This window comes from Podarcis cretensis (assembly GCF_951804945.1).
Source record: "Podarcis cretensis genome assembly, chromosome: 16".
In the NCBI taxonomy this organism is placed as follows: domain Eukaryota; kingdom Metazoa; phylum Chordata; class Lepidosauria; order Squamata; family Lacertidae; genus Podarcis; species Podarcis cretensis.
The window spans coordinates 22,780,233-22,807,199 of record NC_137186.1 but is presented as its reverse complement, the minus strand read 5'-3'; the positions used below and the strand labels follow the sequence as shown (position 1 = coordinate 22,807,199).

At 47.0% G+C, this 26,967-nt stretch overlaps 1 protein-coding gene across 1 annotated transcript; it reads right to left on the bottom strand.

The window, feature by feature from the left end:
- Positions 1 to 3: 3 nt before the first annotated feature.
- SLC8B1 (solute carrier family 8 member B1) lies at positions 4 to 26,967 on the bottom strand. Its single transcript, XM_079957341.1, has 16 exons — positions 26,702 to 26,967; positions 20,542 to 20,965; positions 18,553 to 18,705; positions 15,832 to 15,884; positions 15,195 to 15,252; positions 13,757 to 13,862; positions 12,483 to 12,650; positions 10,960 to 11,067; positions 10,312 to 10,368; positions 9,005 to 9,135; positions 7,151 to 7,292; positions 6,032 to 6,153; positions 4,495 to 4,648; positions 2,713 to 2,793; positions 1,237 to 1,301; positions 4 to 720 (listed from the first exon to the last, which is right to left on the bottom strand). Exons 2-16 carry the CDS (start codon positions 20,701 to 20,703, stop codon positions 523 to 525), a joined length of 1,758 nt encoding a protein of 585 aa, XP_079813467.1. The 5' UTR covers positions 20,704 to 20,965; positions 26,702 to 26,967; the 3' UTR covers positions 4 to 522.

Genomic DNA, 26,967 nt, shown 5'->3' with positions numbered 1-26,967 from the left:
ACATACTGGGAGCAGTATGCTTTACCATTTTTCAACACAGACAGGATCTAAAAACCACTCCTTGCAAAACCCATCCCCGAAAAACCTGACAATGTTCTTTTCTTTTTTTTAAAAAAGCTTTTGTTTAAAACCTAAATAATGCCTTTCCTTATAAGAAAAGTTAATACTGATTGGGGGAACTGATGGCCTGTCCCCAAGGCCAAATGATCCCTGACTTATAATATAGGTCTTTAAAAGCAGGTGGCACCCTTGTGCATTGAAAGACCGCAGCAACCTTACAAGAGCTTGCCCAGGGCTCTGCATAAGTTTCCGAGGTTTGAGTTGTGGTCTTGCTTCCCTCCGAGCAGCGGGTAACAGTCAAACCTGACAACCAGGTCCCTTTGGGCACTCGCCTGGGGTGTGTGCTTGTTGCAAGGCACTGTCTTCAAGTAGAGCAGCTCGGTCGCAAGAGGGGGACATTTGCAACCCCATCACTATTCCGCGACAACGTCAGAAGGAGGTCCATGATGAGAGATGTCTTCTTCAGATGGAGGCAAGCCGGATCACTCTGAACTCTGTCAGCAGCGCAACGGTCAAGAAGACCAGGTAGTAGACGATGAGGCAGCAGCCGTAGCCATGCCCCAGATGGAAGCACTGAGCCGGCACAGAGAGGAAGGAGAAGATCAGGCTGAGGCCCAGTGCGCCGGCCAGGATCCATACCAGAAGGCCCTCGGATTCCAGCTGCAAAGGGGAGACCGGAAAAGGGGAGTGAGCACACCAGATGCCATGGAGGACTAGACCTCACACAGGACAGCCAAAGTGGGCAAGGGCTGTGGCTCAGTGGTAGAACATCTGCCTTGCACGCAGAAGGTCCCAGGTTCAAAGCCTGGCATCTCCAGGTTGAGCTGGGAAATACTTCCTTGTCTGAATTCCTGGAGAGATGCTGCAAGCCAGTGTAGACATTGCTGGAATAGATGGGCTGGCTCAGGGTAAAGCAGCTACCTATGTTGTGCCCTCCAGATGTTGTTGGGCTACATCTCTCGTCATCTCTGACTGTTGGACATGAACATGGCCAACCTGGCTTAAGTTGTCTATGCTCTGGTAAAGACTATTGCAAAGCACTGTACTTAGGGCTGCCTTTGAACCATCAATTGTCCCTGACTGGGAGTTGGGAGTCTGACAGCATTTGGAGGACTGCAGGTTCCCCCCCCCCCACCCCCCGGGTGGAAGGAGAAATGGCAATGAGAGCGCCTGTACCCTCACGACTAGCTTGCTGCTCGTCATCTGAAGGAGGCAGCCGAGTCCAACGCCAACGAGCATATCTGCCGGCAAAGTTCAGGAGACAATCTGGCCAGGAAAAGCACTCAATCAGTGACCGACTGTCCTCCCTTCCCTTCCCAGTCCCACAGAGGCCATGGACCTAGCCAGCAAACCCAGGCTGAGAGCAAAGTCACGCAAGGAGTGGATGTGAAATTGAGCCAGCTGGCTTCTCGCTGCTGGAAGCCCCAGGCACCGGTTTGTAACACAGCAAGCAAAATCCACTGACTTTCTCTGACGAAGGCACACAGACCTAGGATCTACGTGCAACAGTTTGTCCAGGGCAGCTTCAATGGAGCCTCTCCATCCAGAAGCAGCATACCTTTTGAGCACATTTACTCTCCTGCAAACAGGAGACTGGGGGGCACTGCCTCCATTGTTCTGCTCATGAGCTTCCCAGAGGGATATGGCTGATCAACAAAACAAGGGCAAAAGGAGGAAACATGCAGAGTAGGTGTTGGGAGCCTTTGGTCCACCAGTCGTCGTTGGACTACAACTCCCATCATCCCTGTCCGTGGGGGCCAATGGGAGTTGTAGTCCAGCAACATTGGGAGGGCAAATGCTTCCCCACACCTGGTGCAGAGGCCAGTCCCATCCCCAACTTCTCAGCATGTGGCAAGTGTACCTGCTCCACCCAACTTTCCTGCGTTAAGTGGGGAGGTCTTGAGGGTTAGGGTTCTAGGTGCATTCAGACCTTAATGCCAAGTTTGCAGAAGGTGTGCGTGCACTCACGTTTTTTAAATTATTACCACTACTGCTACGCATCCCAGGTCAGTCTTGAGGACCAACACAGGATGCCTATGAAGGCCTTCCAGGGAGTGCAGCCCGAGTCTGGCAAGGCAGACTGCAACCCATCAGGAGATCACCCGCAAAGTCTCACTTTGGGTCTCTTAGTACATAAAGTATTGATCTGATGTGTAGAGATCTTTCCTAATTCTACTTAATTCAAGAGGGTTCTGGAAGCTTCCCTGTGTGAAAGAAGCAAGCAGAAGGTTCATGATGTTTGGGTTATTCCTTCAGAGAAGCCGAGTACAGCTGGCTTAAAACTGGTTCTGCTATCTCAACTGTGTAAAGGTCATGCTGACTATAAAAGTCTCTATCTCTCTTTCCTTCTGGGGTGGTGTTTTGTACACAGTATGCTTAGTGTTAAGGTTTAGACTTATTATAAGTTATTGTAACTTTAAGTTAAGTCTGCTGCAATTGGATTTCTTATGGACAGTGCCAATCCTGAATGTATTGGATTTGTAACCATTATGCTCATTTGCCTTCAGTAAAGCTCTGCTGGATGAAATATTAATTGCCTCTAGTCTATTTTTTGGGAATCCCGCAACCTGTTTAAGTTTTTACTCTGCTAACTATACATCTGGAATCTACTCTGGATCAATATTGAGTAGAGTTTCAATGACACAAGGATACTGAAGATGATGCCACCAAAGCAGGCAGAAAAGGCCATGCGGGGGTATCCCTGCCGAGCCATCGTGAGGTCTGAGAAGGTGTCTGAAAGACAAGTAAGGGAAAAGGGGGGACACACACATCAATATATATTAACTTTAGCTCCCACAGATTGGATTTGTTGATGCAGGTTCATTTTGTGGGGAGGGTGGGTCAGGGTGGGTTCCCAAACTTGGGTCTTCGCCTGTTTTTGGACTACAATTCCCATCATCCCTGACCACTGGTCCTGCTAGCTAGGGATGAGTGCCTCATAGGCTTAGGAAACGGTTTTCAACCAGGCGAGTTTTCGCCATCTGAGCCTAGTATTGTCTACGCTGACTGGCAGCAGCTCTAACACAGCCTCGGTCAGAGGACAGCCTTTTCCTCTCGCCCCCACTGTCTAACCCTTTTAAGCTGGAGAGATCGGGGGTTGAACCCGGGACCTTCTGCGTGCAAAGCAGATGCCCTGCCACTGCACCACGGTGTTTTCCCATTAGAAAGCTGTGCTATACATGTGGTCTGTTTGTGGGGCTTCCCAAAGGCATCCGATTGGCCAACTGGGTGAAAAGGATGCTGGGACTGCATAGGCTGCTTGACTGATCTGTCATGCAGCCCATCATAACCAAAGCAGAGCTATTCTGAAGTGGTGATGGGTCGCTAACTTAGGTTTCTTTTTTTAAATGAAATGGTGGTGCAGGGATTAGACAAACTCACAGAGGAAACAGGCTGTCAGGTATGTTTATATTTATATCTGTCAGGGAGCTGCCATCAATGCCGGAGGGGGAGAGCAAAAGCCAGATGGATTATAGAGAGCCTCCAGGGATCGGGAGAAGTAGCTCATCTTCTGGGGAAGAGAATAAACGCAGCTCCAGTGGAGAGGAGGTGCAGGAGCCGGAAGTGGCGAGGCGGTCCCAGGACTCCTTGCCTGGAAGAAGCGGGGAGGGAAGGGGTCCTCCGCTGCCCACGCCCTCTTTGCGCAGAAGGCATTCGCGCAGAGAGGGGAGGCGCAGACTGGGCGTCAAGGAGCTTCTTTGCTGGGGGAAGTTTAAGAAACGCCCACTCACGGATTCTGCCAGCGACTGAGTCGGCCACGGGTGAGTGGGGCTCCGGACAGATAAAGTTTACTTTGGCAGCCAAGCCAGGTATTCACAGCCAGGCAGGGAGATATTTGCCTGCTTGCTCCTGAGCAACCCCTTGGAAACCTAACAATATCCAACCTTTCCCCCAAGGAGCTCAAGGCATAACAACAACAACAACAACAACAACAACAACAACTGCTATTTCACAATTTAGTTCACAAAATGTATATACCACTTGAATTGAAAAACAAACGAACAAATCCCAAAGCTGTTTTTTAAAAAAGAAATTACTTATTATTATTATTAAGTAATTTCTTTTCACTCTATAAGATGCACTTTTCCCATCCTAAAAAGGGGAAATGTGTGTGCGTTTTATGGAGGGAATGCAGGCTGTGCAGCTATCCCAGAAGCCAGAACAGCAAGAGGGATTGCTGCACAATGATCCCTCTTGCTGTTCTGGCTTCTAGGATTCAGAATATTTTTTTTTCTTGTTTTCCTCCTCCAAAAACTAGGTGCGTCTTATGGTCTTGTGTGTCTTATAGAGCGAAAAATTGGTATATACATTTTGTGAACTAAATTTTGAAATAGCTGTTGTTGTTGTTGTTGTAAGTGACTGCGGGTCTCCTCGGGGGTGGGGCAGGATATAAATGCAATACATACATAAATGCCCAAGGCCTCTTTCCCTCACCTCCAATGCTGTTCCCCCAGGCCAGCAGCGTCAGCCCCAAGACAGTGTTGCTCAGTCGGAAGATCACCCCCAAAGTCCTCAAGACGTTCACCACCTCTGTGGCAGCAGCATTGATCCACAAGGCGCTGACCAGGAAGCCCAGGAAGGCAAATAACTGTTGTGGCAACATGAGAAAAAGATCCGGGGGGGGGGGGGGGCGGGAAGTAGAGAATTATCAACAAGGGCCTTCACAAAGCTACTTTCCTTTGTTGTCAGGGGGCAACAAACATCTCCTTGCCCCTTGGTTGTGTCTGGCTGTTAAATGGGCTGCTGCCGTATATGTGACAGTAAACCTGCATCACCTGTTTTATGCTATCTGTAAACCCACAGAATACGTGGTACAATAAGCCCACAATTTACGTGGGGTTTGCATTCCAGGGATCATGCCTGAAGCCAAAACTGCATATACTGGCCCAGTATACCTGAAGGAGTGTCTCCACCCCCATCATTCAGCCCAGAAACTGAGGTCCAGCTCCAAGGGCCTTCTGGCGGTTCCCTCACTGAAAGAAGTGAGGTTATAGGGAACCAGGCAGAGGGGCTTCTCGGTGGTGGCGCCCGCTCTGTGGAACGCCCTCTCATCAGATGTCAAGGAAATAAACAACTATCTGACTTTTAGAAGACATCTGAAGGCAACCCTGTTTAGGGAACTTTTTAATATTTGATGCTTTATGGTGTTTTTAATATACTGTTGGAAGCCACCCAGAGTGGCTAGAGAAACCCAGCCAGATGAGTGGGGCATAAATAATATTTTTTTTATTATTATCATTATCATTACTACTGTGGTACCTCGGGTTAAAAACACCTTGGGTTACAAACACTTCAGGTTACAGACTCCGCTAACCCGGAAGTAGTACCTCGGGTTAAGAACTTTACCTTAGGATGAGAACAGAAATCGTGCGCTGGAGGCACAGCGACAGCAGGAGTCCCCATTAGTTAAAGTGGTATCTCAGGTTAAGAACGGTTTTCTGGTTAAGAACGGACCTCCGGAACAAATTAAGTTTGTATCTAGAGGCACCTCTGTATTCCCAAAACATATTGAGTTCAGTGGCAGGTGTGATTGCTAAAGTCCTATTTTCTGGACGCCTGCCCCCTTTCAGCCCTCTTTCTCTTAAAAAAAAATTTTTTTTGGTCAAGTGTGTAAAAGCTGAATGCGCACAAATCAAATACACATAAGTTGTGGGCTTGCTGTATTAAACTACGATTTACTCAGAGAAGACCCATTGAAATGAATGAACATGACAAGAGCCTCATTTGCACCAAGTGTTTATAAAACACTATGATGCCACTTTACACAATCATGGCTTCTTCCCCCCAACAATACTGGGAGCTGCAGTTTGTTCAGGGTGCTGAGAGTTATTAGGAGACACCACCACCCCTATCCCCCCCCCCTCACAGAGCTACAATTCCCAGAGCTCCCTGTGAAAAGGGACTGATTGCTAAACAGCTCTCGGTGCAAGATGAAAAGGTTCACGAGAGAGATTTGAGCAACGGTGCTCACCCAGTGATATCGGGGTGGCTCTTCGTTCTTCGTAGTGCAGAAGACGACAACAGCCAAGGCAGCCCCCAGAAGGACCACCAGGCCCCAAACTGGGAAGACCCCGTGGATTTTATGAAACCCATCTGCAAGACAGCAAGAGAATGGAGACACTAAGTTAGCCTTCTTATATTCAACGAGGTTGATTCATTCCCGTAATTTGAAACGGGGAGGGTGGTGTTGGGGTCAGCAAACTTTTTCAGCAGGGGGCCGGTTCACTGTCCCTCAGACCTTGTGGGAGGCCGGACTATATATATTTTTTTTGGGGGGGGGATGAATGAATTCTTATGCCCCACAAACAACCCAGAGATGCATTTTAAATAAAAGCACACATTCTACTCATGTAAAAACACAAGGCAGGCCCCACAAATAACACAGAGATGCATTTTAAATAAAAGCACACATTCTACTCATGTAAAAACACAAGGCAGGCCCCACAAATAACACAGAGATGCATTTTAAATAAAAGGACACATTCTACTCATGTACAAACACACTGATTCCTGGACCATCCACAGGCTGGACTTAGAAGGCGACTGGGCCACAAAGCGAACTGGACTCCTTGGTAGGTTTTGAATAAACATTCACAATTTTTTTACTGATAATAATCAGCTAAACAGTTTGAGGATCTCTACAACTTTGTAACATGCAGAAAATAGCATTATTGAAGAAACCAAAGACTGGAACTGAGGGAAGTCGGGGGGGTTCTGTGGGGGGGAGGGGGGAGGGAGGAAAAATGGGGGGGAAATAAGGATATGTTTTTGGATAATATGTTTTGTTATAAAAATAAAAATAATTTAAAAATAAAATAATAAAATAAAAAATAGAAGGCGACTGGGCCACACCTGGCGCCCCAGGCCTTAGTTTGCCTACCCATGGCTGACGGAGTAACGATGAACAATGGAGTAATGAAGGAGTAACAACATGCATTCGTACATCACTTTAAGTGGCCCAAAACGCTTAGGAAGCAGCCTTACACCAGATTAGACTGTAGCCTTGTTCAAGCATTCTCTACAAATACACAAAGGGCAAAAAGGGGATCAAAGGGCCACACTGCCCTTGGGAGGAAAGGCGGGTGCTTACATGTGCCAGACTTCAGCGTGAGGATGCAGACAAGGGGCCCAGTGATGAGGTGAAGGCAGTTCAAGGGCCGCCTCCAGTTCTGATCTTCCCTGTCAGGGTCCACAATGGGCACAGTCAGCAGCAGCACAAACTCCACTGGCAGCTGGGGAGGAGAGAAAACAGGGGGTGGGTGAAAGTGCTATAACATGTGGAGGCGATTGCCACATCTGCACGAACGGGCATATCAACAGCAGGGACTCTTAGGTGCCTTTTTGAAAATTCGAATTTGTTATTTAATTATTTCATTAAATTGACTGTTAAAAAATTAATAAACCTCAAAGCGGTTTTTTAAAAAATAACGACTAAAACAATAAAAATACTTGAAAGCAACAATTTAGTAAAACAACAACAATTTAAACATTCAAAGAATTAAAATCAGCAAAAGACAGGCTAAACCACCTGTCAGCATTCTAGATAGCTAGATAGGCTTGCCTTGAAATGTTTTTTTAGCAGGTCCCTAAAAGAGTAGAGTGAAGGTGCCTGCTTGATACAAATAGGCAAAAATTAATGATTTTTAAACAATGTTTTTAATAATAATAATAATCAGTGGTTTTTTTCTGGGGGTACGCATACCCCTAAACATTTTGTGAATCTAAGTTTGGCCTCATTGAGGGGCAGTATTTCAATATGAGTAGGAAAATGAGAGTACTCCTAAACATTTTTTTAAGAAAAAAAGCACTGATTAATTAATTAATAATAATAATAATAATATGCCTATCTGAGTTGCCCCAGCCATTCTGGGTGGCTCCCAACAGAATACTAAAAATACATCAACCATAAAAAAACTTCCCTGAAAAGGGCTGCCTTCAGAGGTCTATAATAATAAAGGTAGGGGGGAAAATACAAACATGATTTAAAATTCATATGTATCGACCCAACGGTGGCCCAAGTAATCTGTCACGCCTGGAGTCTACCCACTTCTGGCCTAGGGGCAAAGATGGAGGACTTGAGGAGTCCAAAAATATACTGAGTAGAGGACACAATCCCCACCAGCCCTTTCCAGTTACGGCCAAGAGACAGGGAAGGGCCGCAGGTTCCTCCATCTCTGGCCAAGGTTCCCACACAACTGTCATCATCAATGTCTAGACTGTTATTTTGTGCTGAGGTAACTTCTGTGCTGTTTCATGCATGTCACAAGGGACATGCAAAAGCCACCAGAAAAGTGAAGTGGCGGTGACACCGTCTGCAGACCCTTTACACCTCAGAGACCATGGGTGTGAAAGTTGGGCTTTAGGTGGTTGTTCATTGCCGCCAGCCATGAAGCAACCTTCTCCTCAGACAAAAGCTTCACAGACTGGGGTGGGGGGGAAGAAGGGAGAATAGTGGAAGTAGAAATGTCCCAGTGTGAGGGACATGAGGCTCAGGCCACATTCACACTATGATATCACTTTAAACAGTCATGGCTTCCTCCAAAGGATTCTGGGAGCTGCTAAGAGTTTCTGGAGATTGTAACACCGCGAGGGGTAATACTACAGTTCCCAGAATTCTTTGAGGGAAAGAGTGTATCCTTCGGAGGTGCTTTAAATGTGGACACCACATTCACACATCAAACATTTAAAGTGCCATGATACCACTTTAAACATGGCTCCCCCCCCAAAGGATTCTGGGAGCTGTTGTTTGTTAGGTGCCCTGAGAGTTGTTAGCAGCATTCCAAGGGGAATAGGGTGACTCCTATTTGAGTTGTTTTGTTTGGCATTATTGTACATATTGTACATAATGTGCAAAGTCTGTTCCTGAATGTCTGTTGCTGGCTGAAAAAAATAAATTGTTGGAAGTAAAAAAATAGAAAATAAAAATGCATTTAAAGAGAGTAACCTTGCAGATCTTGAGCAGCTGCCAATAGCAGGGCTTCCTCCTCCATTTTCGGTAATCCAGAGGATTCAAGGAGTGTGTCAGAATCTGGAGGGTGCTCTCTTCCGAAGGCAGCAAAGGTCGGTATTCTTCCCCTATGCAAGGAGGGAGGGTAAAGTGAGATAGATAGAGCCATCCCAGAAAGGAGAAACTGACAGAGCTGTCAGCCGACTGGAAAATGTTTGCAGGGAGGGTTGCACAGAAATATTATTTATGTGTGGAGGAGGTCGCAAGGCTATCGAAGCCGCTCCCCCCAGTCACACACATTCAACGCACACCAGGAGTTGTTCTATGTGCAAATGGTTGTAGAGCCTCAGTCAAGATGCATGCACAGAACTCCTTCCGACAGATGTTGAAATGGCAGGCACTGGGAGATTATTGGATCATGGGGCAATGGGAAGAGTACACACTGCCCCCCCCCCAATTTTTTCTATGCATGGAGGGCTGTTTTATCACCCGCCTCTTGACCCATGAAATTTAAAACAAAATTTGCAGACTGCCAAACACCTTAATATAGGCTGCGAAATAGTAAAGAGCAAAGATGGTCCACAAACGAAAACCATACTTTAAAAATCATCATCATCATCATCATCATCATCAAATAGAAATATATATAAAAATTTGTCCAGTGGCACCTTAGTTTGTTCTTGGTCTAAGCTTTTGTGTGCCACTGGACATTTTTTTTTTTTAATATATATTTCTACTGTGGCAGACCAACACAGCTACCTACCTGAATAATAAAAGACATTCATCTTTATCGTTTTTGGCACCATCCCCTATTACAGTAACACACCAGAATAAAAAAAAAGCTTCAAGTAATAAGCTAGTGTTTTCTTAATACACAGGTCCCTTAATTATTATCATATCCTCCAACCAATGCATTAACTAAAACCTGTTAGTAAACAGTTGCAAACCGTTAAAATTGTCAGTAGAGTTGGAATATCACTTGTCGTTTAAGGGTGAATTCTAGATACAATGGAGATGTAAAAGATTTGGATCATCATGAAAGATGCAGGAGGAAATGATTAATAACAGGACCCACAAAGGGGAGGATGGAAGTCCAGGAGATTCATTGGAATCTTGTTTTTATGGATCTATGTTTGATATATGACCTTAAAATTTTAATCTGAAAAACCAAATAATTTTATTTTTCATTTTTTTAAAACCTGACTTAGTTTTGATCTTCTGATCAAAGGGTTGCAGCACTTGTCGTAAGAGTTGGTGCGTTATCTGTTCAGCCCTCGGGAGAAACGGGCTCAAATGCAACTCACCGTATTCGCCTCCATTGGCACTTGAAGTGTCCCCATCTTCAGAGTCTGTTGGCAGCTCTGCAGCAAGACGAGGAGAGGAAAGAATAGTTACCAGTGGTACCTTGGTTCTCAAACTTAATCTGTTCCGGAAGCCCATTCCAAAACCAAAGCGTTCCAAAACCAAGGCACACTTTCCCATAGAAAGTAATGCAAAATGGATTAATCCGTTCCAGACTTTTAAAAACAACCCCCAAAACATGAATTAAACATGAATTTTACTATCTAATGAGACCATTGAGCCATAAAATGAAAGCAATAAACAATGTACTGCAGTCACACAATCAATCAATCAATCAGTAGCTGAACTGGGTTCCGCACAGTCACAGTCACAAAAGCAAAAGAGCCGCCAAAAAAACACACCACAAAATAAATAGCAAAAACAGACAGATCTCAGCATAACACTCAAATCGGAAGCATAACACTCAAAACAGAGCACATTCGGCTTCCGAAAAAAGTTCGCAAATCGGAACACTTACTTCAGGTTTGCAGTGTTTGGGTTCCAAGTTGTTTGAGTACCAAGGCATTTGAGGTACCACTGTATAAGGGTTGGGAGGGTCTGCATGCAAAGCAAGAGAAGAATTTCCCTACATGTCTCTTTGCACCCCTCACCTGGCTCTGCAGGGCTAGAAGGTCCCGGCCTCTCCCTCCGCTGCCTCTTGTGGAGCCACGTAGAGACGACGACCGTCAGGACATAGAAGATGTAGAGACAGAGATAACCTGCAGGGGAAGCCAACCCTTCACAACAGCCCGTTTGCCCTGCTCATCCTGCACCACCACACAATTTAACACAGGCCCCTGTCTGCGTACCCACTGTTACTTTTAGAGCACATCCGAAGAACATCCTTTCCCTCAAAGAATTGTGAGCACTGTAGTTTACCCGGCAGAGTATGGGTATTCCACAGCAATCCTTAAAGAAACTACAGTGCCCAGAATTCTTTGAGGGAAAGGATGTGTTTTCAATTTAGATGTCCCAATCCTATCTATATTAAAAGCCCTATGATAATACTTTGAACGGTCATAGCTCCCCACCCCCAAGAATCCTGGGAGCTGTAGTGTGTTTAGGGTGCCAAGATATTCTTATTACCCTCACAAAGCTACAGTTCTCAAGAGAGATTTAACAGTCAATCCTTCTTTCCAAGGGACCTCTGGGAATTGTAGCTCTGAGAGAGGAGTAACTCTCAGCATGTGCAATAAACTACAATTCACAGCTCAGAGAGAGTTGGAAGGGACCCCCAACAGCCATCTTGTCCATTGCTCTTGCAACCACTGCCAAAGAATCCCTGGCAGATGGCCATCAAACTTGTTTAAAATCCTTCAGTGAAGGAGAGTCCAAAACCTCCTAGGGTAGATCATTCTACTGTTGAACAGCTCTTGGCATCAAAAAGTTCTTCCTAATGTTTAGTCAGAATCTCCCTTTGAATCCATTGGTTTGGATTCCACCCTTTGGAGCAGCAGAAAACCAGCTTGCTTTATCTTCCATCTGATAGGCCTTCAGATAGACAACTATTAATTAATTAATTAACAACAACAACAATTTGTATACTGCCATAGATCTCAGGGAAGTTCACAACAAAAAATCACAATATAAAAAACACCTCTCAGTCCTCTATTCTCTATGCTAAACATACCCAACTCCCTCAACTGTTCCTCATAAGGCTTAGTTTCCAGACCCTTGATCATCTTGGTTGCCCTCCTCTGTACACGTCCCAGCTTGTCAATATCCTTCTTAAAATGGGGTGCCCAGAACTGGACAGAGAAGTCCAGGTCAAGTCTGACCAAAACAGACTAGAGTAGGACTATTACTTCCCTTGGACACTAGAAACCTGTTGATGCAACCTAGAATTGCCTTAGCTGCTTTTTGCTATTGGATCACACTGTTGACTTATGTTAAGCTTGAGGTCTATTAAGATCCCTAGATCCTTTTTTGCATGTACTGCTGTCAAGCTGGGTGCTGCCCAACCCCTGGATGTACATATATAATCCTGAGACTCCGGTCATTTCCCGATTATCAGCTAGGCTGATGGGATGACACTGGAGAAAGCCACAGGTTCCCAAACGTCCTGGGACTTAGAGGGACCTTTTGCCCAAGCTAGGATGGCACTCGCTTCCCTTGGCCCTTGATATATACTCACTCAGGGCCTCTGCCAGGCTGACCTCCTCAAAGTAGAGGGCCACGAAAGTGAGGAAGACAGCGACCATGTAGAAGATGGCATCCCTGAGGAACGGCCTGGAGGCCGCAGTGAATGGCCTCACCAGGGCTATGCCACCGGCTACGACGGTGGTGACAAAGATACCGGCACCTGGAGAAAAGGAAAGGAAGGGTAAGTTCCCACATAGCTGGAAGACTGGCAAGGCATGACTGCCAAGCAACCAGGGAGCCACGATCAAGGGTCTGCTGTTAGCACAGAAAGCCCTGAACCACTTAGGGCCAAGATACTTGGTAGATGGCCTTCTGCCATACAGAGCCAGGCAATCTTTATGATCGTTGGACAAGGCCCTGCTGGTCATGCTATGACTGGCGGATTTCCATCCGGCGATGGCACAGAATAAATAATAATAATAATAATAATAATAATAATAATAATAATTTTTATTTATTTCCCGCCCTCCCCAGCCAAGGCTGGGCTCAGGGCAGCAAACAAACAATAATAAAAACAAGTTGAATGAATACAACTTAAAAACAAGATTAAAATACAACATTAAAATATTAAAATGCAGCCTCATCACAGGAGGAGAAAGGAAAAAGAAAGACGGGGAGGGAATCAAATTGGCTCCAAGCCAAAGGCCAGGCGGAACAACTCTGTCTTACAGGCCCTGCGGAAAGAAATCAGATCCTGCAGGGCCCTGGTCTCATGAGGCAGAGTGTTCCACCAGGCTGGAGCCAGTGTAGGGAAGGCCCTGGCTCTGGTTGAGGCTAATCTAACTTCCTTAGGGCCCGGGACCACTAGGGTGTTGCTATTTATGGACCTTAAGGTCCTCCGTAGGCCGTGAAGGGCTTTAAAGGTCAAAACCAGCACCTTAAATCTGACCCTGTACTCCACCGGGAGCCAGTGCAGCTGGAAAAGCACTGGGTGAATATGCTCCCATGGCAGAGACCCCGTGAGGAGCCTCGCTGCAGCATTCTGCACCCGCTGGAGTTTCTGGGACAGCTTCAAGGGCAGCCCCACATAGAGCGAATTACAGTAGTCAAGCCTTGAGGTGACCGTCGCATGGATCACTGTGGACAGGTTGGGGCGGGAAAGGTAAGGGACCAACTGCTTGATGCGGCGAAGGTGGAAAAATGTCGCCTTGGCTGTTGCTGTAACCTGCGCCTCCATGGAAAGGGAGGCGTCAAGCAGAAGCAGGCCTTGCCCCACACACTAAGGCACATGGGGGTTTGCAGAGGAGAAACCCTGGCGACACGTACCGAAGAGCGCTCCAACAGCTAAGCCCGCTGTCCGCGGGTCGGAGAAAGCCACGACGGCGCTGAAGACATCAGGTGCGCCATTCCCAAAAGCCAGGAAGGTGACACCATGAAGGAAAGGGCTAAGGAAGAAATGGAGACAGCAGGCCCAGTGGAGGGAATGGGCCTCATTCCAGGAGGTTGGCTTTGTTCTTTCAGATTTTGCGCAAGGCCAAAATTCGGTGTGGCCAACGCCTCTCGCCTTTTGTTCTGCTCAACTCGGTACAGTGGTACCTCTAGATGAGAACGGGATCCGTTCCAGAGCCCCGTTCGCATCTAGAAGCAAACGTAACCCGTGTCTGCACGTCATGTTTCGGCGCTTCTGTGCATGATGTCATTCTGAGCGTCTGCGCATGCGGTGAAACCCGGAAGTAACGCGCTTCGTTACTTCCGGGTTGCCACGGAGTGCGACTCGAACACGCTCATCCCGAAGCACATTCAACCCGAGGCAGATGCTTCAGGTTGTGTTTTTTCAGGTTACGGACCGCCAAAACCCGGAAGTACTGGAACGAGTTACTTCCAGGTTTTGGCGGTCGTGCATGCACAGAAGCGCTATATCGTGCTTTGCGCAGAAGTACCAAATTGCAACCCGCGCGTGCGCAGACGCGAGTTGTGAATGTGCATCCCGCACGGATCACGTTCGCAACCCGAGCGTCCACTGTACGCCACAGTTGCGATGCCCTTCAGCACCCAACGCAGGGCTTTGTAGTTGATAAAAAAACCTTCTAACAGATTAAATCTGGGGTGGGAAATCTCAGGCCAAGGGGGGCAAAGGAAGTCCTTCATGCATTATCTGGCCCTTGGGACTCTCCCAAGAACCGCACCACCAGCTCTATTGTGTGCCCCACCCTCCCTGCCAAAGGATTTTGTGCCTGGCCGAAACTTTGGTGCCTGCCTGTCTGGTGAATGGAGAAGAATGTGCTGGTGTAGAAATCTCCCTGGCTGGTATGGGGCATACTGTAGAAAGGCCAGGAGCAGGGGTAGCCAACATGGTCCCCTCTGGATGCTGTTGGGACTCCAGCTTCCATTAGCCTCAGTCAGCATGGCCAATGACCAAGGATGATGGGAGTTGTAGTGCAAATTTAAAAACTACAGAGCACCATGTTGGCTACACCCGTGGGCTAAGAGTCCCACCTGATGCTCCGCCTTCTTTTTGCCTCTGGCCATGCCCATCCCTGGCATGTGGCCCTTGGGAAGTTGCCCGTGAGGGAGAATGTGCCCCCTCCCTGGGTGAAAAAAAAGGATTCTTCCACCTCTGGATTAAACCATCGTGATCTGGGGGGGGGCATCAGACCACCCCCAGGTTAGATAACAGGAGACTGAAAAGACCCAATGAGATTCCCCACTATTCCACCCTTCTCTGGTGCCTCTGAGGACCCAGAACAAATTCACCAAAGGATACTGCAACATTGTGTGCCAGCTTCAGCTTGGTGGAGATGGCAGATAAGTTGGGGCAGAAGCTTAAGGGTGGAAGGAAAGAAAAAAAGGTTAAAAGTTTGATGCATTGCTGTTCCCCATATGAAGAATATAGGAAGCTGGTTTTTTTCCAGAGTCCCATTATTGGTTCAGTATTGTCTACACTGCAGGATTTCAGACTGAGGACCCTCCCAACACAACCTGGAGATGCCAAGGGGAATGGACTTTTGCCACTGAGTCATGCTGCTGTGACAAGGAGAATTGCTGTTCAGGAGGGCAGAGTCAGGCCCAGTCTACATGAACAGCAAACTACAGTTCCCAGGTTTATTATTTTTTGGCAGGGGGAGCCATGCTTGTTAACGTGGCAGAAGAGTGCTTTTAAATGCACGGTGCAGATGAGTCTTGCGACTATTTTTTAGCAGCATGCACTTAATAATAAAATATGAATGAATGACAAACTGGAGAGGAAGTAGAGAAAACCATTTCTGAATGACAGCATCCCATTTCCAAACAAGCTTATATCCTGTTATGGCCCTTCCCCCCATTTGAAGGCCAGGAAGCCACCTTTTAAAAACTTGCGGCGGAAGAGGAAGTGAGAGACACCTTGTGTTGTTGTTACTTACAATTTCTCGGCTGTGACCCCAAGGATGACAAAGAGATAAACCAGCCACAGAGCCTGCGGGAAAGCCAGAGACAATTCCGGTCATGAAAAAGGGAGGGAAAGGGAAGGACTCCAAAACATTCTGTGGCTTGAACAAAATGTTTTTCAAAAAACTGTACATAGTTCTGATAATCCAAAGTCTCAATAAATCAATCAATCTGCTACTGAACTTAAACACTTTTAGAACTCAGCTGTACCCTAAATTCTCAGAACAGGTGTCAGTCCTTTTCCTTTATCTTATATTTAATTGCAGAATACTAATTTAACTTGTTGCAGAACCTACAGCCCTGCGTCAACTTCTGGGAGTGCAGGAAGCTGTTTTATACAGAGTCAGACCATCAGGCCATCTAGCTCAGGATTATCTGCACTGATTAGATGTGGCTCTCCCCCAGTCCTACCTAGAGATGCCAGGAATTAAAATCTGGGACCTTCTGCATGCAAAGCAGGTGTTCCAAGCACCAAGCTGTGGTCATCACAAATAAACTCAACTTCTGACCCTTCTTCAGACATTTGGTATTGAACATGCAGATGCCAAGAATATGCAGGCTAACTCTGTCTGCTAAGCTGTTGACCAATGTGCTCAGCATGCTCCTCCAGATTTTTATTTATTTAATATATATACATACATACACACACTCTCCACTTAATGGGGGAGGCCCCTTAAAGTGGTTTACAAAAAAAATAAAATAACTATTTAATAAAATGATAAAACTGAAAACAGGTCAAAACATGCTTGCATTCTACATATCTTGGCAGGCTTGTCCAATTGTCATACAACTGATCAATTACTAGCCCAAAGGGGCGCCTATGTATCCCCACCATGGGGATAGGAATCCTGGTCAATAACAGTTCCCATTCTTGATTAGATAGAATCATAGATTTGTAGAGTTCGAAAGGACCCCAAGGATTGTTTCATCCAACCCCCTGCAACACAGGATATATATTTTTTGAGCTTGTGGGGCTTGAACCCCCGAGCCTGAGATTAAGAGCCTCATGCTCTATCCTAATGGAGGGGAGCCACATATGCACCTTCTGGGGTGCGCAGGTGGGCAGCCTTTTCATCATCATCATCATCGTCATCATCATTTTTAATTTGTATACCGCCTTTCTATCTTACAATACTCAAGGCGGTTTACAAGCTGAAGAAACAAAAAAATGTACATCTTATATTTAAAGATGCCTGAGGAGAACTCAGTACAGATCCTGCAAAAGCAAATGCAAATCAGGCAATTTGCCTTGGGCTAAACTCACAAGAGGAGATTCTCTGAAAAGATACCAAAATGCAACTTCTCCTGCTCCACCTTCCTCATTCCTAAAGCTGACCTTGCCCTGACCCGGCAAACACCCTTAGCTGCAGAGTCATCCCTTCCTGGTCCCTCTTCCCAGAAAAAAAAGGCAGATCCTCTTTCTTAAAAGGAGCCGGTTCCTTGCGCTTGATCAATCTGCCTTCCCGCAGCTCCACCACATGTGGCTGCCTTTCCTTCCCCCTAAGTAGCTGGCGTCTGTTGCACAGCCAAGCTGAACCAGCTCATGTTTGCTTGTTCTTGCTCAAAATCCCCCAGTGCCACATGCAACCTGTCGGCACCATGTGCAAGATACAGCTAATACAATGCCTGCTGGATCAAACCAAAAGCCAGAATAATTAATAATAACAATAATTTATTATTTATACCCCGCCCATCTTGCTGGTTTCCCCAGCCACTCTGGGCAGCTCCCAACAGATTATTAAAAATAGAATGAAACATTAAAAACTTCCCTAAACAGGGCTGCCTTCAGATGTCTTCTAAAAGTCAGATAGTTGCTTACAGTGGTACCTTGGTTCTCAAACGCCTTGGTACTCAAACAACTTGGAACCCAAACACTTCAAACCTGGAAATAAGTGTTCCGGTTTGCGAACATTTTTTGGAAGCCAAATGTGCTTCGTTTTGAGTGCCACACTTCCATTTTGAGTGTTACGCTGAGGTCTGTCTGGTTTTGCTATTCATTTTGTGTTTTGTTTTTGCGGCTCATTTTTTGTGTGACTGTGTGAAACCCAGTTCAGCTACTGATTGATTGATTGATTGATTGTGTGACTGCAGTACATTGTTTATTGCTTTCATTTTATGGATCAATGGTCTTGTTAGATAGTAAAATTCATGTTAAATTGCTGTTTTAGCAGTTTTTTTAAAAAGTCTGGAACGGATTAATCCATTTCCCATTACTTTCTATGGGAAAGCGTGCCTTGGTTTTGGAATGCTTTGGTTTTGGAAGGGACTTCTGGAACGGATTAAGTCTGAGAAGCGAGGTACCACTGTATTTCCTTGACACCTGACGGGAGGACGTTCCACAGGGCGGGCGCCACTACTGAGAAGGCCCTCTGCCTGGTTCCTTGTAATGTCAGTTCTCACAGTGAGGGAACCGCCAGAAGGCCTTCGGAACTGGACCTCAGTGTCGGAGTGAACAATAGGGGTGGAGACGCTCCTTCAGGTATACAGGACCGAGGCTGTTTAGGGCTTTAAAGGTCAGGACCAACACTTTTGAATTGAGCACAAGATCACTCTCCCCTCCTGCGGCAACTGGTATTCAGAGGAGTCAGATGGCCCTCATGACATCTCCCAGGCTCTGCTGTCAACCAGCAATGCAATTAAGGTGGGCTCCTAAAATCCCTTCCCACCCACCGGGATTCCTCCACTTTGGTCCTTACATAGAGGGTCACTGCAAGAGGTTGGAGAGCAGCAGGGAAAACGCAGAAAGCTCCATTGAGGTAGTTGAGAAACCCGCCATCCATCTGGCAGTCTGGGTTGTTCCGGATGAAGAAGCAGCGTCTGGAGATGTTTTCCTTCCCCACCTCTCTGCACTGGAGGGACAAAAATAAAAGAAATAAAATTAAGAGACCAGAAATCCCACCGTGGGGGTCCAGTCGCTGCCAATCATTTATTCACGGAGGGCCAACAGTGGTTGGACAGTCAGATTTTGGACCTGGGAGACCAGGTTTCCAGTCCCCACTTGGCAGTGAAGCTACCTCGGCGACCCGTCTCTGCCTCTCAAGCCTACCTCACAGGGTTCCTGTGAGGATATAACAGGGGAGATGGATGCATGCTGCCTTGAGTGTGCTGGAGGAAAACGGGAAACGTAAATGTACAGATAAATAAAAGTTAAGTCTGCTTTTATCTTGGTTAGGGCATCTGTCTTGCAGGCAGAAAGTCCCATGTTTAAATCTCTCATCTCCAGGTATGGCTGGGAGAGAACCCTGTCTGAAGCTGCTACCAGTTTCTGTAGATGGAGCAATGGTATGACTCAGTTTATGGCAGCTTCCTACGCTCCTGCTGTGTTCTCAAGTCAAATCTACTGCATAGGGTGGTGGTGGTGGTTGTTGGGATTAAGTGAGGAAGGGGAGAACTACGTACGCCATCTTGGGCTCCTTGTGAGATATCAATCAATCAAAAAATATAACGAATAAAATAAAAAGGCCCATAGGAGGGCCTAAGACAAAGGGGAATCTGAATCTCCCTTATATAAGAAACCAAGGGGTCCTTTTGCCCTGCTTGGGAGAAGCTCACAAGGAAGAAAATGACGGAAGTGCCAACCTCTCTTCCCCAAGCTTTTTGCACGTTTCACAGGTGATTTGATAATTTTAGATCATTTGGGATCTTAGAGGCCATCCAGCCCAACCCTCCACTCAGTGCCAGAGCTGTAAAAGAACGCCAGATGAAACTACAACAGGAACTAGGAACAGAGGGAAAGGTGTTAACAGCGAGCACCAACAGTTAGGAAACCAAGTTAGCATTTGGGTCCCGCAGTATTGCAAAAAAGCTAAACCACCACCTCGGATTGTTCCCAGGAGAGCACAGGAGGAGCAGCTGACAGACCCCAGAATGCTGGCATGCTGTGTTCCTGGCTGCCCAGCCCCATTATGAGGCAGGCTGCTGCATTCTACACCAGCTGAAGCTTCCAAACAGTCTTCAAGGGACGCCCACATAAAAGTGCAATGCAGTAGTTCAGCCCTGGGATGAAAGAGGTCCACAGAGGTCTTCTTCAATGAATTCCTTCTCATACCATCCCTGAAAAGGGTTACTATAATACACATGCAGAACTACCCCCCAGCTTGGCTCCGAGTAGAGAGAGGCCAGGAGTCAGGACTAATTCGGATCTGGGCTTGAAAGCAGCTGCAAGATAAGGGTGGAGGGAGATCTGTGGGACAGGCCCTCCCGCTGCAGAGTGAAATAACCGGCTCTGCCACAAACAGGCATTCTTGGCTCCCTTCAGAAGCATTTTCACTGGCTGAGCAGGCTTGAGCTCAGCTAGGTGTCCTTGGCTAGGCAAGGGCAAAGCCCCGTTCCAGTCATAACACAATGGCAAGGAAGGGAATCTCCTTAGGACCTGGAAAATTCTGGGAGGCTTGCTGAAGAAACCCAAGTCACATTCACATCCTCCCTTTAAACCACGGTAATACCAGTGCTTTAAAGTTGCGGCTTCCCCAAAGAATTATGGAAAGTCACGCTGAGAGTTGTTAAGAGGCTATTCACCCTCCAAGAACTACAATTCCCAGAGTGGTTTAACAATCAATGCCTCTTCCCAGGAAACACTGATCCTTTTGCTTGGAGACTCCCTGTGGGGGCAAGCAATTAATAAATGCAAATGGTCAACCAAACAGCAATTTTGGTGGCTTCTTTCTGCCCCTTCGGCTACTCACGTCCACAGCTCGTCCTGAGCTCAGGATCCTGTTGAGCTGCCCACTGGTGTCCAAGTGAAGAAAAGATGAGATATTGGGGTCCTCTGAGCTATTGGGATATCCTACTGCGCTGGCCCCCTCGGCTGCCATGCAGGCCACTCCAAAGACCCAGAAAGTCCACATGGCAGCTGGCCAAAATTTTCTCCGTCCAGAACCGAAGAAGCCAGCCACCTTACAAAGCGAAGATGTCCACACTTTACGGCATCACCTGTCCGGGAGCCGGGGGTACGGAGAGAGGGGAGGGGAGTAAGAGAAGCCCCCCTGCTCCAACCAGCAGGAAATTTCACAAACTGCAGCCGTTGATGGAAATGGAGAAGTAGCCCCCTCTCCGTTCAGGCTGGAGAATTCTCTTGCAGCGGTTTCCCTTTGTGGAGAGAACTGGGACCTGGGGAGAAGCAAAAACCAGCAGATCAAACCACCAAAAAGATTTTTGCAACTACTAAGGGGAGAATCGATTTCATCAGAGAAGGTGAAAAGCTAAACCCCTTTTTTTACATTACAGTGAGTCGGGTTTTTGTTTTGTTTTTTTTTTAAAAAAAGAGATTCAAGCTCCTTCTCAACCACCAGGGTGGAACACATATGAACATTTCAAAAAATGAACGAATTAAAAATTGGGGAGAAAAAGGAGAGGAAGAAAGAGAAATCATAGGAGTTACAGAAGGAAGACTATGCAGAAGGGCTGTTTCTGAGGGTCAGCAGCTGGCCAGTTCCAGTTGTTCCTGCACCCTTCTCCCCCTGGAGCAAAGAGGCTGGAATTTGGAGGGTGTCAACAGAGGCTAAAAGGAACTGCCCCTAACTACTCACACTGCCATTCCCCTAAATATATCTTTATATGGATTTTAATTATAAGCTGCTTTCTGGTCTAATCCTCTGCTGAAAAGCAAGGCATAAATAGATTTCATTTATTTTAGTAAATGTGCATTTCAAAAGGAGCCAGGATGGCAAACACCTACGCGATTAAAAAAAATAAAAAGTGCATCTGAAAGCTGTTAAAGGACACAGTAAAACATCTAAAACAAATTTACAAACAGATGTAACCAAAGCAGGTGTCTGGATAGGCCCTGCTGAAACAGGAAAGCTTTCAGCAGGTGTACAGTACGGTGATGGCGTCTGCCTAATGTCAATCGGCAGGGAGTTCCAAAGTGCAGGTGCTACAACATCAAAGGAAGGACTCCTTACAAGTAATAATTGCCCTTTCTGTTCCATCACTGTGAATACCATTTCACGGTTCCAACTGGTGCTTACAGGCTATTTTAGCACAAAGCTTCTCCGGTGGATCAGGAGACACCCTCTGGACTAGGAAGGGTTAAAAAAATGTTCTGCCCAAGGGCCGCATTCTCTTCTGGGTGACCTGCCAGGGGCCACATGCATGCGGTGGGCGGGGCCAGAGGCAAAAGTGGGAGGAGCAACAGATGTAAACCAACACAGAAGGCTGGCTTCTCTAAGAGGGCGAGGTTAAAAGGGGTGTGGCTTGAGGAGAGAGAGGGGTGTGGCCTGCAGACAGTTCTGAGGGCCAGGTAATGTGGAAAAACCTATCCCTTCCCCTAAAAGAAAGATTCCAGTCCTCATTGTTCCTCATAAAAAGGGCTGATTTAAAAAGGAACACAGGAGGTTGAATTGTCCCGAATCAGATCATTGGTCCACCCAGCTCATCGCTATGCAGTGAGACAGGTTTAGCTGCAACATTTCACCCAGATGCAATCAAACTCTGTTGACACTAAAAAGCATCTTTTCTCGGGGAATTCCTTTCACCACCACCTAGCTAGCAAGGTACAAATTAGCATGAAACCAGGTGGTGTGGAAGGAGAGTGACAGAGGTCACAAAGTCAAATGATCCTAGAAATTCTGGAGGATTTCTTTTTTAAAAAAAAAGAGAGAGAGAGAGAGAGAGAGAGAGAGAATTCTTATCAGCCACTTTGTTTACCCAGGCTGGCCTGTTCCAAGATAACAAAGGGAGGGGATTTGAAAACCTGAAAACCTTTCCCCAGAAGGAGGAGTTCAGCGCATCAGCCCTTCTGCTCCTAACACTATTTTTAAAACACCGTCTTCTGCCCAGACCTCTGTTTACAGCCGGGGCGAGGATTCCAGTGTTCCGGTACACCTTGGGTTTTATAACAATTTCTTGAGTTGATGAATCACATCTGCTTTTTCTCCAGCCGGTCAATTATATTTTTAGATAAAATGTGCAGATGGCTGAAACCTCAGTAGAAATGCTGGTTGTTTTTCCCCGTTGAGGAATTAAGGAAATGCAAAAGAACTTCCTAATGCTTTAATAAAAACAGGGGTAGTTCATCGAATCATAGATATATAGAGTCGGAAGGGACCCTAAGGATCATCTGGTCCAAACCCCTGCAATGCAGGGATATGCCTACGGGGATCAAACCTGCAACTTTGGCATTGCCAGCACCCTGCTCTAACCAACTGAGCTACCCATCTTCACCTGGTGATGTGCTGCGGCCCCAGTTGCCCCCTGACTATTGGTCATGCTGGCTGGGGCTGATGGGAACTGGAACAGAGACACATCAGAAAGGCCACTGGTCCCCTATCACCACCTGTTGGGATTGCCTTAGTTCATATGGATTTTCCCTCTGTGTTCAAGCAAGGAGAAAAGTGTGTGGACTGGGGAAAGATGCCCAGGGGCCTGCTAGAGAGGCTTATGAGGGCCGCATTTGGCTGGAAGCTGCCTTACATACAAAGTCAGACTACTGAGTCCATCCAGGATGGGTAAAGGACCCCTGGACAGTTATGTCCAGTCAAAATCGCCTTTGGGGTTGTGGTGCTCATTTCGCTTTCAGGCCGAGGGACCCAGCGTTTGTCCAAGACAGCTTTCCGGGTCATGCAGCCGGCATGACTAAACCGCTTCTGGCGCAACGGGAAACCATGACGAGTGCCAGAGCACATGGAAACGCTGTTTACCTTCTCGTTGCAGAGGTACCGATTTATCTACTTGCACTGGTGTGCTTTCAAACTGCTAGGTTGGCAGGAGCTGGGACAGAGCAACGGGAGCTCACCCCATCGCGGGGATTCGAACCACTGACCTTCCGTTCAGCAAGCCCAAGAAGCTCAGTGGTTTAGACCACAGTGCCACCCGCGTCCTTAGTGGGTGCATCTAGCTCAGTACTGTCTACACTGACTGGCAGTGGCTCTCTAGGATTCGAGACAAGGAGTCTTTCCCTAGCCATACCTGGAGATTGAACCCAGCACGTTCTGCCTGCAAGGATGCTGTACCACTGAGCCAGGACCGTTACCCTATATGTTAAGTTTTCAATGCAGCAGTTAACAAGGACTGGAATAGGTAATGGGTTAAAATGCACATGTGCAAAGTTTGATTTTGACAGTGTAGGTGTGATTGTGAGAGGAGAGAGAATTGGAATCACATGACCCCTTTCAGGAAGTGGTGGTGGGTTTAACCACTTCCTCCCATACTGCAGTCCTGATGAAAGTCTCCCCCGAGGAAATGAGTTTTGGCAGGGAATCTTCCATTGGGGCCAAATACTCAGAGCAAACTGCATCAGAGGGGAGCAGCTCCTGACAGGACCACGATATGGGAAGAAAGGGTTAGCCCTCCCTTCCATCATTCTGCAGGCATTGCAGTTGCTATTTTTAAATTATTATTATTATTATTATTATTATTATTATTATTATTAATTACGTATAACCTGCTTATCTGGTTGGGCCTCCCCAGCCACTTTGGGCAGCTTCCAACAGAATATCAAAATCACCATAAAACATAAAACATTAAAACTTCCATTAACAGGGCTGCCTTCAGATGTCTTCTAAAAGTCAGATAGTTCTTTATTTCCTTGACATCTGATGGGAGGGCGTTCCACAGGGCAGGCACTACTGTCGAGAAGGCCCTCTGCCTGGTTCCCTGTAACCTCACAGTGATGGAACCTCCAGAAGACCCTCGGAACTGGACCTCAGTGTCCGGGCTGAAAGATGGGGGTGGAAACGCTCCTTCAGGTATATTTAAATAACGAAAAATCAGAATTGGGTCCCCCCAAATGCATGTTTGGGTTAATGGTGGGTCCTGGGCCTAAAAAGGCTGAGGACTAGTGGGCTACAGCACCTAAATTACTAGAGGCAGAAGAGAAAACACCAGGTAAGAGGAAAGATACAAGAAATTGATCTTTCAGTGTAGCCGCACCCACACTTTGGAATTCCCTGCCTGTTGACACCAGGCTGGCACCTTCACTGTATTTTTTTTTGGTGCCTACTAAAAACCTTTTTTTATTCAGGCATACCTATACAGTGGTACCTCGGGTTACATACGCTTCAGGTTACATACGCTTCAAGTTACAGACTCCGCTAACCCAGAAATATTACCTCGGGTTAAGAACTTTGCTTCAGGATGAGAATAGAAATCGTGTGGCGGCAGCAGGAGGCCCCATTAGCTAAAGTGGTGCTTCAGGTTAAGAACAGTTTCAGGTTAAGAATGGACCTCCGGAACAAATTAAGTACGTAACCAGAGGTACCACTGTACTTAACATGTAGAATGCATTTCAATCTGGTTTTTGGCTGATTGTTGCTTTAATTATTTTTTGAGTGTTTGAAAGAGACATTTTAAACTCTCTCTTTTTTAACCAATATTTTTATTATTTTTGCAAACCGCTCCAGGGCTTTATTGCAATCAAGTGGTATATATTTTATTTTGCAAAATAAAAGAATGAAAATGATCTATAATTGCCTCTACGACTAGAAGGACGATGTACCTTCACACCCACCAAACCCCCTTCAAGTTAGACAGAACTCAGAGACATGAAAGCCAAAAAACAATCCTATGCAGCTTGCAAAGCTTGCATCACCGCCCTTCATACCACTGGCTGGAAAAATACATCCATTCATTGATGGGTCAGCAGCCTGAGTCCGCAGTAATGTAGGTTTCCCGACACAAAGGAAATGCATTATCTCTAAACACACCCCATAATTCTTTTACGTAATTCACAATCACAGGACTTGGCAAGGTCCATTAGGCTTTTAATGACTTAATGTTGCTTCGCTGCCACCATTTGCACCCACTTTTAACATGCAATGGGGGGGGGTCACCTGAACCCTTCTAATAATAGGCTAGTTCAGTCTTCCCCAAATTTGGTGTCTTCCAAAAGTCTTGGTATATGGACTCACCAGCCCCAGGCAGCAATAGAGAGTTATGGCCCAAAACGCCTGGGAGATGCCAAGTTGGGGTGGGGAGAGGTAAAATGGTCAATAGTAAGAGCATCCACCACTGCCAGTCAGTGCAGACAGTATTGAGCAGGGTGGATCTAACTCGGTACAAAGCAATATTCCCTATAGTTTTTGTCTCCTGGCAGCAGTAGTTCCCATCCACTGCCTAGGTTGTGAACTTTCTCCCCACCACCAAAATATCAAACACTCTGGCCTGAAATACCAGCTAAATTCCAACTGTACCTTTGGGGAGGAGAGAGGAAAGGTGAGCTACAAAACGAAAATAAATAAAGCGATCTGGCCACAATAGAACCTCCATGGGCAAAAGCAGTTTACCTCTTCCGAGTGTCAGATCCCAGGCACAAAGGGGGCATTCCCCTCCTGTTTTGTTCCCCTTCCCCCAAACAGGTAGAGCTAGTAGCAAACGACCCAGTGGCCTCTACTCTAGAGAAAGCCTAACGGGATGAGACCGTTGGTCTGATCCTGCAAACAAAGCCAAGTGCCATGCGCGCGCGCGCAATTTCCCACCCACCGTTTTCTTCTCAATGCCCACCCGCGCCCATCTCCACGGTCCCGGAAGGCCAACACGCAGCCTCAGCAAGTAAACAAACCCTGCCCCGATTCGGATTGGCATCCATTTCTCCGGCTCTTGCCAAGTAGCAGCCAGGCGGAGTCCTTTGCCCGCCGTCTTCTTTTCCCTCCCGCTCCGCTCGCCTTGGCACGACGCGCGGGGCGCCTCCGACCTGAGCGCGCAAAAGAGGAGCGAAGAGGCGAGGAAGCACCGCGCGGGATCGCGCCCTCCGTCTCCACGCCAGAAGCTGCGAGGCTCGGTTAGCAAGATCCCCCGCTCCCGGGCGATCGCCCCTTGCAGCCGGGCGCGCAAGGCGCTGCTCCCTTGCAAAAGCCCTTACCCGCCGCACCTGTGCGCTTCAAGCCACCGGCCTCCGCTGCAACTCACCGGCAGAAGCAGACAGCCCAGCCGCTCCGGCAGCAGCAGAAGCACCGCCGATCCCCTGCCTTTAGCCGGCCAAACAAGCCGCAACTCCGCCCTCCCTTGCCAGCTCAGCCCTCCTTCCCTCGCCAGCGGCTTAAAGAGACAACTTGCCTTTCCCCCTTAAAGGCGAACAGCCGTATTTCTCTTGCGTCCAAAAATCCGGACCACGAGGGACGCCTAGCGCAGTCCGCTGCAAAGCAGGCCAACGTGGAGCTCGAAGACTCGAACTC